The 17,261-nt window shown below is 37.1% G+C and overlaps 1 protein-coding gene across 3 annotated transcripts in view; it reads right to left on the reverse strand.

Moving 5' to 3' along the window:
- The window catches only part of DPY19L1 (dpy-19 like C-mannosyltransferase 1), an 85,050-nt gene that overhangs the window by 14,413 nt on the left and 53,376 nt on the right, over positions 1–17,261 (reverse strand). For all 3 annotated transcript variants that reach the window (XM_028093879.2, XM_028093878.2, XM_028093877.2), the window contains exons 11-16: positions 17,082–17,168; positions 14,913–14,972; positions 14,296–14,376; positions 8,764–8,865; positions 3,884–3,955; positions 1,106–1,155 (exon numbers count right to left, since the gene is read on the reverse strand). In XM_028093879.2, coding sequence (XP_027949680.1) covers positions 1,106–1,155; positions 3,884–3,955; positions 8,764–8,865; positions 14,296–14,376; positions 14,913–14,972; positions 17,082–17,168 — 452 coding nt within the window. The remainder of the gene's footprint in view (positions 1–1,105; positions 1,156–3,883; positions 3,956–8,763; positions 8,866–14,295; positions 14,377–14,912; positions 14,973–17,081; positions 17,169–17,261) is intronic.

The following is a 17,261-nucleotide window of genomic DNA, read 5'->3' on the forward strand; positions in this document are numbered from 1 at the left end:
CCCATAGCAGGAAGGTCCTTAATGGGCTAACTCCAAAGACAGCAAGACTAGAGAAGAGAGAGGTGGGGGAGAATAGTGGTGCCACAGGAGACAGGCAGTGCACCAGTGTTCAAGTATAAAGGGTGATAAATGCTGAGAGAGAAGATAAAGCATGAGATAATGGGGAATAACAAGCTAGGAGACAAGGAATCTGCTCAGAAGTGATCGTCAGGAAAGCCTTCTTGAAGGAGGTGATGTTTAAACAAGAATTAAAGGAGTGGGCCACATGCAGAGCCAGGCTGTGGGGAGCGGAGGGCACAACCAGGGCAAAACTGCAGAGGCAGGAAACAAGCCGCCCTGGTTAAAGAGCAAAAGGCAGGTCCATGGGACATGAGTGTAGCAGAAAAGAGAAAAATGAGAATTTATTTTTCTCTCAGTTGCCTCTTTGTGTCCTTCACTCATTTTTCTAATGGGGTTTTAGCATTTTTCCTATTAATTTGTAGAAGTTGCTTATGTATGCCAGTCATTAGTCCTTTGTCGTATATTGGGAATATTTTCCCCAATTTGTCTTTTTCTTTGAACAACGTTCACAGTATCTTATCAAACCAAAATATTTATCTGGTCAGCCTTTTCAATCTTTCCTTCTAGCTTACAGGTTTTATGTCATACTTAACAAGGCCTCTCTAAAGCTAAAATTCTAAAAATAATCTCTTGGTTAATATTGGGGTTTTATTTTTTCCCTACTTTTAAATCTTTGCTCCATCTGAAATTTAGTTTGTGTAAAACATGAAGTATGGAATCAGTTTTATATTTTCCTGCTCTTCTCTCAAAAGACAGTCCATTGGTCCTAAAACCATCAACAGAATAATTTATTTTCCCTGCTAAACTGAAGCACAAAGCTGTGTCCTTCACATATAGATTATGTGTAGGCCTACCGTAGGAGTGTATGGATGGAATTTGAAGTATGAATAAGTGATGTTCTGAGCTCTGCACAGATAGGGAATAATGAGAACAGCAAAGAGGAATGAAAACACCAGTTATCAAATGTTGAGTGCAACATGAACTATAAAAATACATCGTAAATATCTACTTAATAATGTAACAAAATGATTAATAGCATATTTACCTTATATGTGCCTGTTGTTTAGTTAAGACACCCCACATGTCACTAATAATCTGCAAATAGATTTTTTAACACTTTAGAAGAGCTGTGTTGGGAAAAACAAAATTTCAACTAAAGTATCTTCTAAACTTTCAAACTTCTACTTAAAAATATAAGAAGTATGGAGCTAAGAGATAACTCAGGAAATAATTATAACACGATACTCTTCCATTTATACAGTACTTGACCATATCTAATACCCAACAGCCCCGTACTGTAGATTGTATTATCCTCATTTTGTAAATGAGCAACAGGCTCAGATGGATTAAATGATCTCCCAGAAGGTGGACAACAACCAGGAGGCATTGCTAAGCCCTGAAACCTGACCTTCTTTCTGGCTTCCAATTCACATTCAGAATTCCACCATGCCAAGGTTGTTGGCAATGCCGTTCCTTAATCATATATACACATACCTGGACAAAGAACTCAGAGACTGATAAGTACAACTAACCAAACACTAAGTGTGCATATTTAGCAGCAACTGGAAGGTCATCTGATCTGAATCCTATCCCCAGTGTGGGTGTCCTCTATAATACTGCTGACAGGTTTTCATCCAGCTCTTAGAAGAACCACCCAACTGCTGCTTGAGTCTGTAACACTTTCCTAGTCAGTCTAGATCAATTCTGGTCAAAAATCCTTCCCCCTAGAATTGGCCATGATTCTAAGGAGCCAAAATGAGTGTAATCTTATTTCCAAGTGGCAGGCTTTTAAATATTTGAAAATAGTTATCCATTCTCCCTTTGAATCCTCCTTCTTTAAATCAAACATCTCAGCTTTTTTAACCTGATGTAATTGTTTTCATCATCTCTAGCCATCCAGGTTGCTGTCTTTTTAATGCATTCTGAATTGCCAACGTTGGTATTCTTTGATTACCTACTGGGTGCACACCCACATAAAGTATGCAAAAGGCAAAGGAAGCACAGAGTCTGGCACAGAGCAGAAACTGACTGACTAAAACTCATTAGATTTGAAAAGCTTGTGGGACTACAAAGCTGAACACGACACAACACCCAATAAGGGGGGAAAGGTGCCGAGTTTGATTCTTGCTATTCCCTTGCTTTTTAATGGACATGATGTGAGGCTGGCAACAACCTCTCTGATCTTCTAAAGCTGCATCTGTCAAGATGGAGATAATAATATCCCCTATAGGGCTGTCAAATAAGCAGGTGCAATAACACATGTGATATGTTCAGGGAGAGTACAAATATATAATGTGAACAATAATTACAGTACAGAATATTCTACAAATATATAACACTGTGTTAACACCGAAATTACTAACTACAAATCAGAAAACCTTTAGGGTCTATCATCTGGTTTTTGATTATAGATTAATCTTTATTCATTCTCTTAAAACACTTGCAGTTACAGAATTCACCAACTGTTAAAAGAAAAAAGAGAATATCGTACCTGCTCTTTGCTAAAGACTGGAACTTCCCTGACCTGATTTAAATCTGGGCTTAGAATTTCATTATCAAAGCCAAGTTGGGAGTCTAACAATTTTATCGATGTTGGTAATACATTATCAATAGTCTATTTTTTTGATCAATAACAATAAACTCGATCCAGGAGTTTGTGAGCAATGCACAGATGACTTAGAATGGCATATATTAAATATTTTAGTGAAATATTACATAAAGCTAAAAGTCAGTCAGTAATAGTTTACAAAGACAAAAATAACTGTATCTGGGTCAATATGGTCTCTTTGATCATGTCTTTCAAAAATACATGACTACCAAAACCCGAGCCTTTTCCTAGGTCTATTTTATGCTGGCAGATAGTAGAATTTTTTTAAGGCTTGTAAATGTTCACCAAGGGCTAGGAATAAGAAAATACAGAATATGTTTCAACAAATCTATATAAAACATTGTGTCAGATTAACATGTAACTTAATATACTTAACTACTAGGTAGAAACGAGAAAGTGCTTTATTATAAGAAAGAGCTCTTAAAGATAGTAGGAAGGGGAAATGAAGGGGGGGAAATCGGAGGGGGAGACAAACCATGAGAGACATGGACTCTGAGAAACAAACTGAGGGTTCTAGGGGGGAGGGGGGTGGGGGGATGGGTTAGCCTGGTGATGGGTATTAAAGAGGGCACATTCTGCATGGAGCACTGGGTGTTATACGCAAACAATGAATCATGGAACACTACATCAAGAACTAATGATGTAATGTATGGCAATTAACATAACATAATAAAATTAAATTTAAAAAAAAAAAGAGCTCTTAAAGGGCACCTAGATGGCTCAGTCGGTTGAGCATTTTGGTTTTGGCTCAGGTCATGACCTCAGGGTCATGAAATCGAGCCCTGCATCCAGCTCTGCACTCAGTGGGAGTCCGCTTGAGATTCTCTCTCTCTCCCTCTGCCCCTCCCTCTAGCCCACTCTCTAAATAAATTAATTAAAAAAAAAAAAGAAAGAGCTCTTAAGTGACAGACCTACCTTTTCTTAAATTTTATTTTATTATGTTAGTCACCATACAATACATCGTTAGTTTTTGATGTAGTGATCCACGATTCATTGTTTCCGTATAACACCCAGTGCTCCATGCAGTACGTGCCCTCCTTAATACCCATCACCAGGCTAGCCCATCCCCCCACCCCCATCCCGTCTAAAACCCTCAGTTTGTTTCTCAGAGTCCATAGTCTCTCAGGGTTCATCTCTCCCTCCGATTTCCCCCCCTTCATTTTTCTCTACGGTCATACCACCCTGAACGTGCCCGATCTCATCTGACAGACCTACCTTTTTAACGATTGCAATAAACACAACCAGAACGACTGGAAGCAACAATGTCTTTGTATACCTCAGTGGAGTCTGAAATTCAAAGAGATGTTTTGAAAATATGATTTTCAGACAAAATTTCATTTTAAATAATGAACAAAATGAATTTTAAGGAGTGTAAACAGAGCCTTCACCCATCTAGGGTCCATCCAATATACCCACTCACTCCCATCATAAAAATGAAGATGCATTTCCATAGAAACAAACTTCCCCAAAATGTTGAGTTGAAAACAAATAAACACAGTCCCCAAACACTTGTAAGTATAAAATGTGACTGGGACTGGAAAGATTATTGTTCCCTCTTTGCACACTACTTTTCTAACTAGAGAACTCAACTTAATATTCGCCTAGGTCAGCAGAACTCCTTTAAATGGCATGAGCTTTTCCTGTACATTTGGTGGGGGATAAAAATCTTAACCATCATCCCAAGAGACACACACACACACACACAAAATAATGACCAATGTTTACAAAAGAAATAAAAACATTTTTACCTTTTCTTAATAAGAACCACAGAAACATTTAATAACAAACCCCTACACATTGCAATCTTATATATTTCTCAATCATTTGAAGTCATAGTCTTAAACAACTCTAGGCTTGAAATTTCTCAGTTGCAATTGATTTGCTTACCACCAACATTTACCCTCATAAAAATAATCTTGTATTATTGAGTTAAATAATGTACACTTTCCCAAATATGTTTATCAAGAAAAATCTAGCTTTAACCATATTAAAAAAACACTGGTACATTTTAATCCTACAAAATATAAGGAGTCTTTTCTGACTTTCCCTCTAATTAGCCCACTTTTCTTGCTTGTTATTCTGTATTAGAAAAGTAATTTTGATAATTTATTAACCCCAAATGCGTACTTCACAGTTAGAAGTCCCATTAAAAGGAGATTTTTTGTTTTTATTTTACTATTTACCTTATAAACATTTGCACAGTACTTAATCTTTTAAAATACATTTATTTCTATTTTGTAAATTTGTAATTGTCTTAACCTAATCAAAAATCATACAACCAAAAGTATTTTATTTTCAAAAATTTAGATATTTGCTAATAACAACTAACAATAAATGTAAGAAAAGTTGTGAGATATAGGGTTTACCTTAAAAAGGCAATGTGTCAAAATTGCGTTTAAAGTATTTAACAAAATTTAACAAAGAATTCAAACAATTTTAAAATTATATTCCAAAACTTTGTTTTTGTTTTTAAGATTTTATTTATTTATTTGACAGAGAGAGAGAGAGAGAGAGAGAGAGAGAACAAGCAGGGGAAGGGGCAGAGGGAGAGGGAGAGGCAGGCTCCCTGCTGAGCAGGGAGAGCCCGATATGGGGCTCCATTCCAGGACCCTGGGATCATGACCTGAACCGAAGGCAGTCGCTTAACCACTGAGCCACCCAGGTGCCCCTCCAAAACTTTGTTTTGAAAGTATTTTTTAGGGGCGCCTGGGTGGCTCAGTCATCAAGCGTCTGCGTTTGGCTCAGGTCATGATCCCAGAGTCCTGGGATCGAGCCCCGCATCGGGCTCCCTGCTCCGCGGGAAGCCTGCTTCTCCCTCTCCCGCTCCCCCTGCTTGTGTTCCCTCTCTCGCTGTGTCTCTCTCTGTCAAATAAATAAGTAAAATCTTTAAAAAAAAAAAAGGTGTTTTTTAATATTTCTCATAAAAAGAAAAAATCAGATTAGCATCAAACTTTGACAGTAACACTTAGGCTGGAAGATGGTGGGGTAATTTATTTAAGACAGTCAAGGAAAACCCCTTGAGCCGAAGATTCTGCATCTACCCAGACCTTCCTGTATAAAAGCCACTGATAAAATATTTTAACATGTAAAAACTCAGGGATTATGGCTCCTATGGCCCTTCTTGAGGAATCCACTGCAGAGCAAGCTTCACCCAATCAAGAAATGGCAGGAGAGGCTTCAATCGCAGAACATGCAGCATTAAAAACACCAACCTACAGAACTGCAACAAGGACGAGGGCATAAAGGGGACAGAACAGCATGAGTGGTTACGTGTGCAGACGCTGAACGTGCAATGGGACTCCTACAGTGGGGTCAGAGTATACGCGAAGTAAAATAATGTCACGGATTATAGTATTACACTAAATTAGAAATGGGGGGAAGTAGTGGAGGGACAAGAAGTGATTAAAATCAGTATAACTCTCAGCAGGAAACCAACAGAAGGGACTCGACTTAATATATAAAAGTATTAATATAAAGGGAACAAAATTATACAATTTCCTCAATTCCAAAAGATCCATCAGAGAGAGTGTATGCGCAAGGACAAATGCAAATGAAACAAACCACACAGGGAGAGGGGTATGCGTGTGTGTACATGCGTGTGTGCTATTAGAATTACAAGTTCTTTTTCTACGAATGTTTGGTTTTATTCGAAGCATAAAAGTTATATATGCTCATGGTAAAAACTAAAAATGCAGAAAAAATAAAGACAACAACCAGTTTCACATGTTAATCCGTTATCAGCATTTCCTCCCCAATGGGTTGTCTGTTCATATCCTTCCCCCATTTCTACATGTGTGTGTGGGAGTGGGGATGTATTTTTGGTGGTGGAGAAGGGTAAGGGTCCTCGGTAATTTTTTACTGATTTGGACAATCTCCTATACTCGCTACATTAATCCCTAGTTTCATTTGTTATATTTATAGCAAGAGTCATCCCAGTTAGTCATTTGCTTTTTAATTTTTATAATATTTAATGTACAGATGTTTTAGGTTACATGCAGTCAAATCTATTAATCATCCTCATATGTGCTCTGCACTGCGATTATGCTTATTAAAAAATGAAGCTAATACTCATTGAAATGTCTCTCAAATTTATTTTTCAGGCTTCATTTAATTTTGACACATTAATTGACTGAATTGAAGTTTATTGCATAATGTGACACAAGGCTTTAACCTGATTCCTAACCCCAAATCCCATTATTTCAAATAATATTTATGAAATAATGCATTTTTTAACTATTTATCTGTGCTTCTCTCTTCATTTCATATTAAGTAAATACACATAAACATAGTTAAGTACATACACATGGATCTATCCAAGCATTGTCTATTTTTGGCCATAAAAGTGTTCCTGTCTTAGTATCCCTGTACTTTAAATAGTGTTGCTAACCATTTCCATATCTAGAAAGGAAAGATCCCCCTCATTGTTTTTACTTTACTTTAAAGCAGAATACAATTGAAATATTATTATTGCAGAAAATTTTGAAGATGCAAATTGCAAAAAAAGTTAATTATTATCTCTCCAGCCAAAAACCACTGTTAAAATTTTGCTCTCTTACACCTTATTCTATGTGTGTTAACTATAGGTAAATAAAGTCATACCATTTTGTTCATCCCATTATACATGTCTTTCCATATCAGTATAATATCATGTTAAACTGTTCCGTTTTCCCCAGTGTATGGCTGTATCATACAATGGATGCCTTCTCTGAACTGGCACCATACTGTCTCTACAGCACAGGCCCTGTGAAGCTACCTAGGGAGATGTGAAATAGCAGACTGCAAACAGCTTTGCTATCTTCTTCAAATTAACTAAAGTCATGCTATGCTTCAGTAAATTTCCTCTATCATCTAACTGATGGTGCATACTCTCAGGTTATAGTGGCATGAATATCCTCAATAATGTCAAAGGACTTCTGCCATATCCTAATGGTCTGCCGATGTTTACCTTCTATTTCCTTTACCACTTGCTTGAAAGAGTCTTGATCTTCTATGAACATGCATTTGAATGTCTTGGAAGACACACTTCCTTAGTTTCTTTCAGTGGGCTCAACACTATCATTCATACACTATTTATTAGTCACTATGTGTCAAAATTTGCCAGAACCTGGGAATGAAGACTGACAGGTCACTAGAGTAAACAGTACATCTGCAGGACATGCTCAATTCAGAATGTCTGGTTGATAAGAGTTTGCAGTGTGGTACACTATCATCCCCTGGTTTTAACTCAGGACACAGAGGGAACCACCCGGCGGGGATGAAGGGGGAAACAGGGTATCGTTGACCAGTGTGAGACATACACACATATACCTTTGAAGGAAACTGTTTCACAGATAATAAAATAGAATAGTAAATTGGGGCCACATGGGTGGTGTTAAAAAAGACACACATACATATACACATGCTTGTTGAACCAAACCAGCTCACTGATTGCTGCACAATAATATTTTATACAAAATATCATTAAAATATCAGAGTACTCCCCTACATATCTCATTCGGTCCTCACAACATCTTTTTGCAGCACACCACTAGGAACTAGTAAGCCATGACAGAAAATCAAATGAGAGGCGCCTGTCCGAGAACATCAAGTAGTACTGCAGACTTCCACCTCACAACTCCCCACACTACTCTCTGGTTTCTTTTTAAACATCTGAATATAGTTTTAGAAAGAAAAACATTGTTGGAATGAAACACTTGTACTCAATGATATTTCAAAGCAATGAGATTATTCAAATCAACAACCACTGAGTGAATGGAAATGTGAGCGCTTGGGAGCGGCACCGAATTAATGCCATCCCTGAAAAGACTTGGAATTTTGGAAAAAAGACAAGGCGACTTGAAGTGCCTCTGTGTTTACTCATCCGAAACACTATCGCTAGTCTGAATGCATGCTTCTAAATTATCAAAATGAGAAAAGACCAGACATTTCAGGATGCCATACTAACGGAAGTAGGAATGTCCTCCTCCAAACCATCACTTTCCTTTCCTTCCCACTGAGGTAACAGCACAGAGGAGAGTCTGAGATAACAGGAGCGCCCTTTATGAAAAATGAATAGACCAAAACTTGAGGAAGGAAAACTAGAAATTGTATCTTACCTCCTTTTCCATAAAGTCAAACTCCGCTGCGCAGGTATACAATAAAGTATCAAAATCCTTGTAACTGAAGAATTTTGATGTTAATAAGTTGCCAATATGAGCCTAGAAAGGAAGAAAGTGAGGTACCATTAGATTACGCCACACATTGTAGTAGCGCACTTCAATCTTAATAGTATCTAAAAATAGCTTTCACTACGTTGTCGCAGAGCTCGCTGTTCCCCCATGCCAGGCTTGCTTCTGTTAAAGCGCTGCAACCTCATGGTTCTTCCTTCTCTTGCTGGCAAATGACAGCTCCAGCAACACCCGCCTTCCACGATCCGTCATCAACACACCGAAGGCTTTTTATCCGTGGGTTTTCCCTGCTCAGTGTGCTAAGCCTGACAAAATACACTATACAACATCTCCTTTTCCCGAGCCTACCAGGAGGGGCAGGCTTGGTAACACACACAGACATCTGTCAATCCTAAGGGACAAAGTGCAATGGAGTGAAAGAAAAGAAAACATTAATATCGATTTCTGAAAAGGGGGTTGAGGGATGCCTGGGTGACTCAATCAATTAAATATCTGACTGTTGATCTCAGCTCAGGTCAACCTCAGGGTTGTAAACTCAAGCCCCAAATTGGGCTCCATGCTAAGCATGGAGCCCACTTAAAAAAAAAAAAAAAAAAAAAGACTGAAATAAGTAGAAAATGGGCAGGCCTTGGAATAAAATCCACCTTTGAATGATGATCAATTATCTGCGTAATTCTTTACATGCTAGCAAGTGCTCTCACATCATCTCCATCCACTTCCCACAAAAAGCCATGTGAGGAAGGTGGAAGCATTTGCAATTAACAAATGAGAAAGCATTTGCCAAATTTTTAATTCATTATTGTGTAAAAAAGCAAGAACCAAACAAAAAGAGGGAAATTATATAAAACAAACCATAGCTAAAATCCTAAATGATACGTATACGAAGCAGGGGGGCTCAGGGAGAGTAGGAACTAAGGGGTGGTGGGAATGTGCTGAAGAATTCCAAAATACTTTACTTTGTTGGGGAAGAAGTGTATGCTGATAAGTTTAAGAAATCAAAAGGGAGAATATACAGTGCCTTAAATAGCATAAGAAAACAATCCAATGAAAAGGAGAAAAAAATCTAAAAAAGCAAGTAAAATAGATGGAAACTCTCAAACAAAATGGAAGAAATAAGTCCCAATATAATGGTAACTGCCATATATGTAAAGACCTTAAATTCGCAAATTAAAGGACAGACACTCAAACTGGGTTTCAGGGAAAAAATTCAAATTTATATTGTCCACAAGAGACATGTTTAAAACAAAAGTATGTAGAAAGGTTGAAAATAGAAGAGGACAACAAAATAAGATAAACTGAACCAAAGAAATCTAGGTTTGCAATTGTAACATCTCACAAAACTAAATTCAAGCAAAAAAATATATGAAAAGAGACAACAAATGATATTATACACTAATGAAATGAAAGGCAAAGCAAGGTCATATGTATCATGAACATATCTGTAGATCACAGTATGGATTCAAAGTATATAGAGAGCTGAAAAAACCGTAGGAAGAAATAGGTAAGTTGACCGTGGTCACTGGAAATGTTAAATATTTCCCTCTAAAATAGAAAGAGCAGACAGATGTTAACATAACACCTGAATATTATTAATATGCTCGTGGAAAATATAAACTTCATGAGAGAATACATGTTACTTTTGACCATAAGTAAAATATTTTTTAAATGTTCACAGACCATACAATACATTTCAAAGAACTGATGTAATACAAATTATTTTTTTTCTAATCATAAATGCAATAAAATTGTAAAATGACTAGAAATGGCTTTAAAAATCTTTTTGGCTAGAAACTAAAAAACATAAAACTTAATAACCTTCAGACTACAAAGAAAATCTCAAAATAGTTAATTTGTAAGACACAGAAAAAAGTATTACTAGTAGGGAAATTTACAGCTTTAAATGCATTTATCGGAAAATAAAAGAGGTTGAAAACAAAAGAGCCAAGCACTTTCCCTCGAGCATAACAAGCACAAAGACATAAGAAACAAGGATGACACAATTTGGTGAAAAAGAGAAACTCAGCAAAACCAGAGGACTCAAAAAAGGATGGTACTTTGAAAATATTAATATAGTAAATAGAAAGCAGGAAAAACAGCACACACACACACACAAAACAAAAAACAGCTCTTGATAAGAGACTAACACAATATTGATTCTGAATCCAAACAAGGAAAATAAATAAAAGAACATAAAAGACCATTTCACATACATGCAAAAATTTTAATAGGAATTTTCACTAAACTGAATCCTACAATAATTTTTTTTAAAAAACATGATTCATTTGATGACATATATGAAATGGGTTAAGTTTCCTCCAAAGACATAAACCACCAATAACTTCCTAAAGAAAGTGGATTTGTAGCAGAAAATTCTCTCACGAAACTCCAGGCCCTGACGGCTTCACTCTTGATTTTAGCTCAGGTCATGATCTCAGGGTCATGAGATGGAGCCCCACATCCCACTCCACACTCAGTGGGGAGCCTCCTTGAGGTTCTCTCCTTCTGTCCCTCCCTTGCCCCGCACGCACACACACACACACACACACACACACACACACACGCGCGCGTTCTCTCTCTAAAACAAATAAATTAATTTTTAAAAAAAGAAATAGGAGATTGAACACTTCCCAAGGATTTTAGGAAGCTAGCATTACCTTGAAACCAAAGCCAGTCAAAAACATTGTAAGAAAATAAAACGAGAGACTAATATCCCTTATAAATATAGATAAAAATTCTTAAAAATATTAACCACCAAATCCAACAATATATAGAAAGAATAATACATTGTGAGCAAGTGAAGTTGTCCAAGAAATACAAGGCTGGATCAACACTCAAGAATCAATGAAAACGGGGACTTCCCAATGGCGGAGGAGGAAACTGACAAATTCCCTCCCCAATGACACCTATAAAATTGGACAAAACTGTCAAAAACAACCATATCACGTTTTAGAAATTCACCAAAAAGAAAACAAATGGAGAAGCACTCACCCCCACAAAAGCTGATGGATTCTGAATGGAAATAGTGGGTGTCTGTGGCACGGGTGCCTGGGCTGCCCCCATCCACCATCAGCAGCACTGCCACTGCCCCAGGGCGGTAGGCCCAAGAGTTCCACCAGGGTGTGGCTGGCCATGAAAAGCAGAACCTTTGCTACAGGAGGGTGCCGACTTGCTTGGGGGCAGGGAGCGAAATTAATCTCTGCTCAGAGGCACTGTTAATAAAAGTATCAAACAGCAGGAAATGCTCTGCCAGCCTAATACTGCATTATTCCTGCAGTGAACAGCAGACTGGCAGACTAGCTAGAAACTTTACAGAGATTCTGGAAATGGGAAAACCAACAAGGGGGTACATCAATTCTCCCATCCCTGGTGGCCTGGAAAGCTGCACACATGGGCTGAGGGATCCCGGAGCCCAGACTCTCCGCAAACCTATGACTGGCTGGGTGGTGGTACGCAGATTCACGGAAGACCCAAGAAGGCATGGAAGAGAGGAAAAGATGGGGCAAACTTGATGTTAAGACGAGAGTTAGTAGCGGGTCTGATGCTATCCTTGAAAAATCCACCTGCAAAGCTGGTGCTTGGCTGGCATCAGGGAACTTAGATTTCAGATGGCTCCTACCACTCCAAGTGAGAATGAGTAGTGGCTCCCTGTACCTAAAACACTCTGGTTTCTGTGGAGCACCCACATTCCTTCTGGGAGTCTGAAATTTTGATAAGGGTCAGGCAGAAGGTGCCTATGTTACCAGCCCCCAGTAAACTGTGTGTCCCTGAGTACTGACTAAGCTTCCCTGGTAAACAACCTCAGACTTCTACCAAGAAGAGTGTTGACAGGAGCAGGGATGGGAAGTCAGGATGTACTGAGAAATTGTTCACGTGGTTCCTAAAGAACAGAGAAGTGTCTATTGATCTTAATTGAGAAGGATGAGCGGAAATGCTTCATAAAGGCTGTGTGGCTTTGCCAGTCTCTTCCTTTGACCAATGTCACAATTCAGAATCTGTGAGCTGATGTCCTTGATCAGTGTTACAGATTTCTAGAAATACTGAAGTTGCAATTCAATTACTTCTAATTTGCTCCTGCTACAACATCAGGCTGTGACAGAAATGACATCACTTTAACCCAAATCAATACCTTAACTGGTTTGTCTCCCCCCAGTGAGGAGACAGATTCCATTCACCTACAACTTGGGCTGTCTCCCTTTTCTTCCTGCTCATTTTCTGTAGACATCCTCACTGACTCTATCACTGTGTAGCTCTTCTCTTCTCAGCAGACTTCCAGGAGCCTTCCCCGACTCTCCTCCTGTGTGTTCCTGCAGCACTCTATGCTTGCTTTTATCACAGCCCTTTATTACATTATATATCTCCCGAGCTCCCACTAGACCATGTCTTACTTGGTTCTGTATCTCTAGGATGCATTCTATCGCCAGCCACATAGCAGGTACATATTGAATGAGTGAATAAGTAACTTTAGACTATAGTTTTCTACTTTAAAAAGTCTTTCCACAGGTTGTAGATCACCCAATGAACAACCAATTGCTTTCAATCTTTTTTAAGCAAAAAATTCCCTTGTTCAAATGAAAAACTGCATAATTGCCCAATGTATAAGAAATTAAAGCTAAACTGCCCTGGGTAACAGAGGGGCTGCCAAGGAGGTCGGGAAGTAGACAGACCCCAAAGAAGAGTCTGGAAATTCTAGGACTTCACAAAACCCAGTTTCAAAACTATAGCTTTAATCTATTACAGATGAAGGAAAGATAGCCGATTAAGATAAATTACAGAAAAAATATGTGGTTTGCTTTACGCTTCCTGTGTTGGCGGTTGTGCTGCTTCCTTTCTAAATTTAATCAACGTGTTACAAAAACACCAAAATAAGATAGGCAAAGCAACATTATGGATAGGAAGAATCTTTAAAGTTATAAAGCAGAATTCTTCTCATCCTATTTTCTCTAACAAAACACCAAAACAAAACAAAACAAAAAAAACCTTCTCTTAACAAGACTAAATGGATTAAATTACCTATAAATAAACCTTTCACAAGCACTGACCAGGAAATGGGGTTGGGGGAATGAGACTATAATACGGTCTATAGTTTGAGAGGCTCTGAAGATGGCATACTGATGTGTTACCAAAGGAGATTATAAAGAAACCAGAGAAAAATGCCTGTATGGACCTTAAAATTTGAGTTGAAGTCTTTAGAGCTTTCTTGCTTTAAAATTTTAAAATCTTTGTGATACAGAAAGATTGATTAAAATAACAGAATTGTGTCACGAAATTAATATTGGAGAATAGAGATTATACACAGAGTCACATTTACTTTCTATTATTGTAAATAGATAAAATAGTAAGTGAATAGACGTCATATTAGAATTTGGCTTAAACAGTGGTACTTTAATAACTCAAGTAATTCATTCTTAGCCTGTTTGATTCTTTACAAGTCTTTCAAGTTTAAGCAAAAAATGCACTTACATCATCTGCAATGCCGAAGATTTTAGATGTCAAATACTTGAGTACGACAGTTCCAAATAACCAAAAACATCCTTGGATAACCTACAAAAGGAAAACAAAACAAAACAAAACAAAAATAAACTAATGCTTCACACAAACATTCCTTAGACATAGCCAAGGAAGAAAAAAATTAATGCTTTAATCACATGTGAAAGAATTATTTACATACCCAAGAAAAAAATGCTAAACAATGTAGCTTAAAGAATGTTATCCAAAATCAAGGGGCTATCACCAAAAATAAAATTATACACATATGATACTGTCAAAATTAATATATCTTATAGATTTACATAGCAATTGCAGTTACATTCCCCCTCTACTAACAGTCTCTTACATATGCACTGCTCCCCAGAAAAAAAAATGGGTGATAAAATAAGTAAAACCAGAATTCTTCACCTATCCAATATTAATTTTAACTTGCCACATGAAAAGGGAAAATTGAGCCCTAATTATGTCATAAACCTGTTAGATCTCCTGCATTACATAAGAATAATTTCCTTAAAAGTAAAACATAAAACTGATGATATATTTATTTCAGAAAAGGAAAAACTTATGCATTCAAATAGATTGATTCTTACCCATAAACTAAGTTCGGATACATTTATTTTCAGGAAATGTGGTTTCATTTCCAGTATACCCTTCATGGAGAAAATAACATAGCATACAGTTAATACTTATATACATAAATTCAAGTATCAAAAAACATTTCTAAATAATAAGACTCTCAAGAATCTCAAATTCAGCACATTGTCAATGTTCCACATAGCATCACCACAAGCTCATTGACTTTAAGAAATAGCCCCATTTTATCCAAAGTAGATTAGATCAGTTAGTGATTTTGTAAAATTGAAAACAGAATTACCATATATAAATTTCTATGACTGATTTTACATCCCTGATTTACCTCAGAAGCAGTATCATATATAATAGTATATAATATGTGTGTGTACTATTATATATGGTATATAATAATTTCAGAATTTTAGACAGGTGTCTTATAAGATTTTCCTTAAGTTAAAAATGATCAACTCTTAGAATAAACTACAAATGAGTTTTTAATGGATCAACTAAATATTTCTCCTCTACCAAATCTTTTCTCTCTCTCTAGGAAATGAATAGACTACCAAGTATAGAACCTACAGGGAGCTAAATCTACTTCAAACTTGGCAAAAATATGATTGGAGATCAAAACATAAATACATGACCCCAAATTAAATCTTTTCAGAAGTTTCTGAATATCTGGGAACACAAAAAGTGGTAAGATTGAGGTTTCAAAGAGATGACCACAAACAAAAATAGGCAAATGTGTGTTTATAGTTAAATATGCATACATTCTCTATATTCTGTAACTGTTGGCATCATTTATGTGTAGACACCCAAATAATGAAATATACATAAATATGCTTAAGTCATACCCAAGACACACCTTACTTTCAAGCACCTAAAAGAAAAGCTGATACACTGTAGGTACTGGACTGAAGTTTCCTGCCATATGTACTTAGGTTAGATAATGGCACCTGAATACAAGTATTAAGAGTGATGTATTTTAAGTAATAGCAGGTCTTGCCTGTGTACACATGTAAATATAGAACGGAGTGCACTGTTACATTTCCTGATTATAAACAGAATTCACTGACTATAAGAACTATCATTAATCTCAAAGTACAGCAACTCAGTTAATGATTTCTTTGACACTGCTGAAAACCCCACATCCTCATATCCTAACTGCTAATATCTGTGACTAAGTACACTTGAACCACACAACCTGAAAAGGGTAGCAGTCCAGACTGGGAAGAGGCATATTCTTGGGAAACAGGATCTTAAATATTATTTGTGAAACAGGACAAAGAAATAGGAAGTTCCCAAGTTGTTCATGGGTTCTAGAAGTCAAGAAAGCCAAAATAATCTGGGTAACTGAAACGATTATTCAAGAAGCAGAATATAGTTCAATTAAGACAGTACAATATACTTTTTTCTTCAGGAAAACAGCCTAATACTAAAGCACGTGCACTTTAAATATAGGAGTAATTTTTTCCTCTTAGGTTAGCAAAACAGTGTAATGGTGAAACCTACTAATAAAAAAGGCATACCCACATCTCTAAGTCCTTAAATGTAGGAAGACTTATATTTACAAAGTCATCCTGCCAAAAGTGGCAGAAGGAGTTAGATGACTTTTCACTGTTTGCTCTAATTCTAGAAGACAGTCTCCCGATAATCTAAATCTGCTCTTTGCAGTGATTTAGCAAAACATAACCGAATCATCACCTGATTTAAACCATCTAAATATTTTACACAAATAGACACAAGGAGTAAAAAAAACTAAAAGAACCCAAGGCCCCAAGCCTCTGATCCCAGCGAAACCAGGAGAGACAGCTGCGAGATGCCACAGGGAGGCAAGGGAGTCAGACAATGGAGCAGGAATAGGAAAAAAACTGCAAAGGGGAGGAAACAAGAAAAAGAAGAAAGCAAAAAACCTTTCTAAAATGAACCCTGGACCAAAACTCATGCGACAGAAAAGACGAGGAAAGAGAAAGGGCAAAGTAGGGGTATAAGGCAAGGTGCTATGTTTTCCCATATTAACTCTTGTGTTTCTTTCCTCCTGGGGATGGGATACTGGAATACTCTATTACATACACATGGATTCAGTAAGACACCTGCCATGATTCTTATCAAAAATCCCAAGCCAGTGATTAAAAACTGGTGAACGATTAGTTTCAAAAATAGCCATGTACTTAAGAGACACTTACCCAAATAATTACCAAAGAGGAAGCATAATAAGAAGTTAATAACATTGAGTTTCCAAACATCAAAACAAAACAAAGTGCAAGAGAAATCTGGAAAAATCCAAGAAAAATATAATTAATGCACATAAAAGACAGTGATTTTTATTCTGAAAATTGCACATGCCCGTGATGTTCAAAAGGGGA

The sequence above is a fragment of the Eumetopias jubatus genome, unplaced genomic scaffold (assembly GCF_037043125.1).
Source record: "Eumetopias jubatus isolate StellerSeaLion01/CBP00866 unplaced genomic scaffold, mEumJub1_p1.0 scaffold_14, whole genome shotgun sequence".
Lineage (NCBI taxonomy): Eukaryota > Metazoa > Chordata > Mammalia > Carnivora > Otariidae > Eumetopias > Eumetopias jubatus.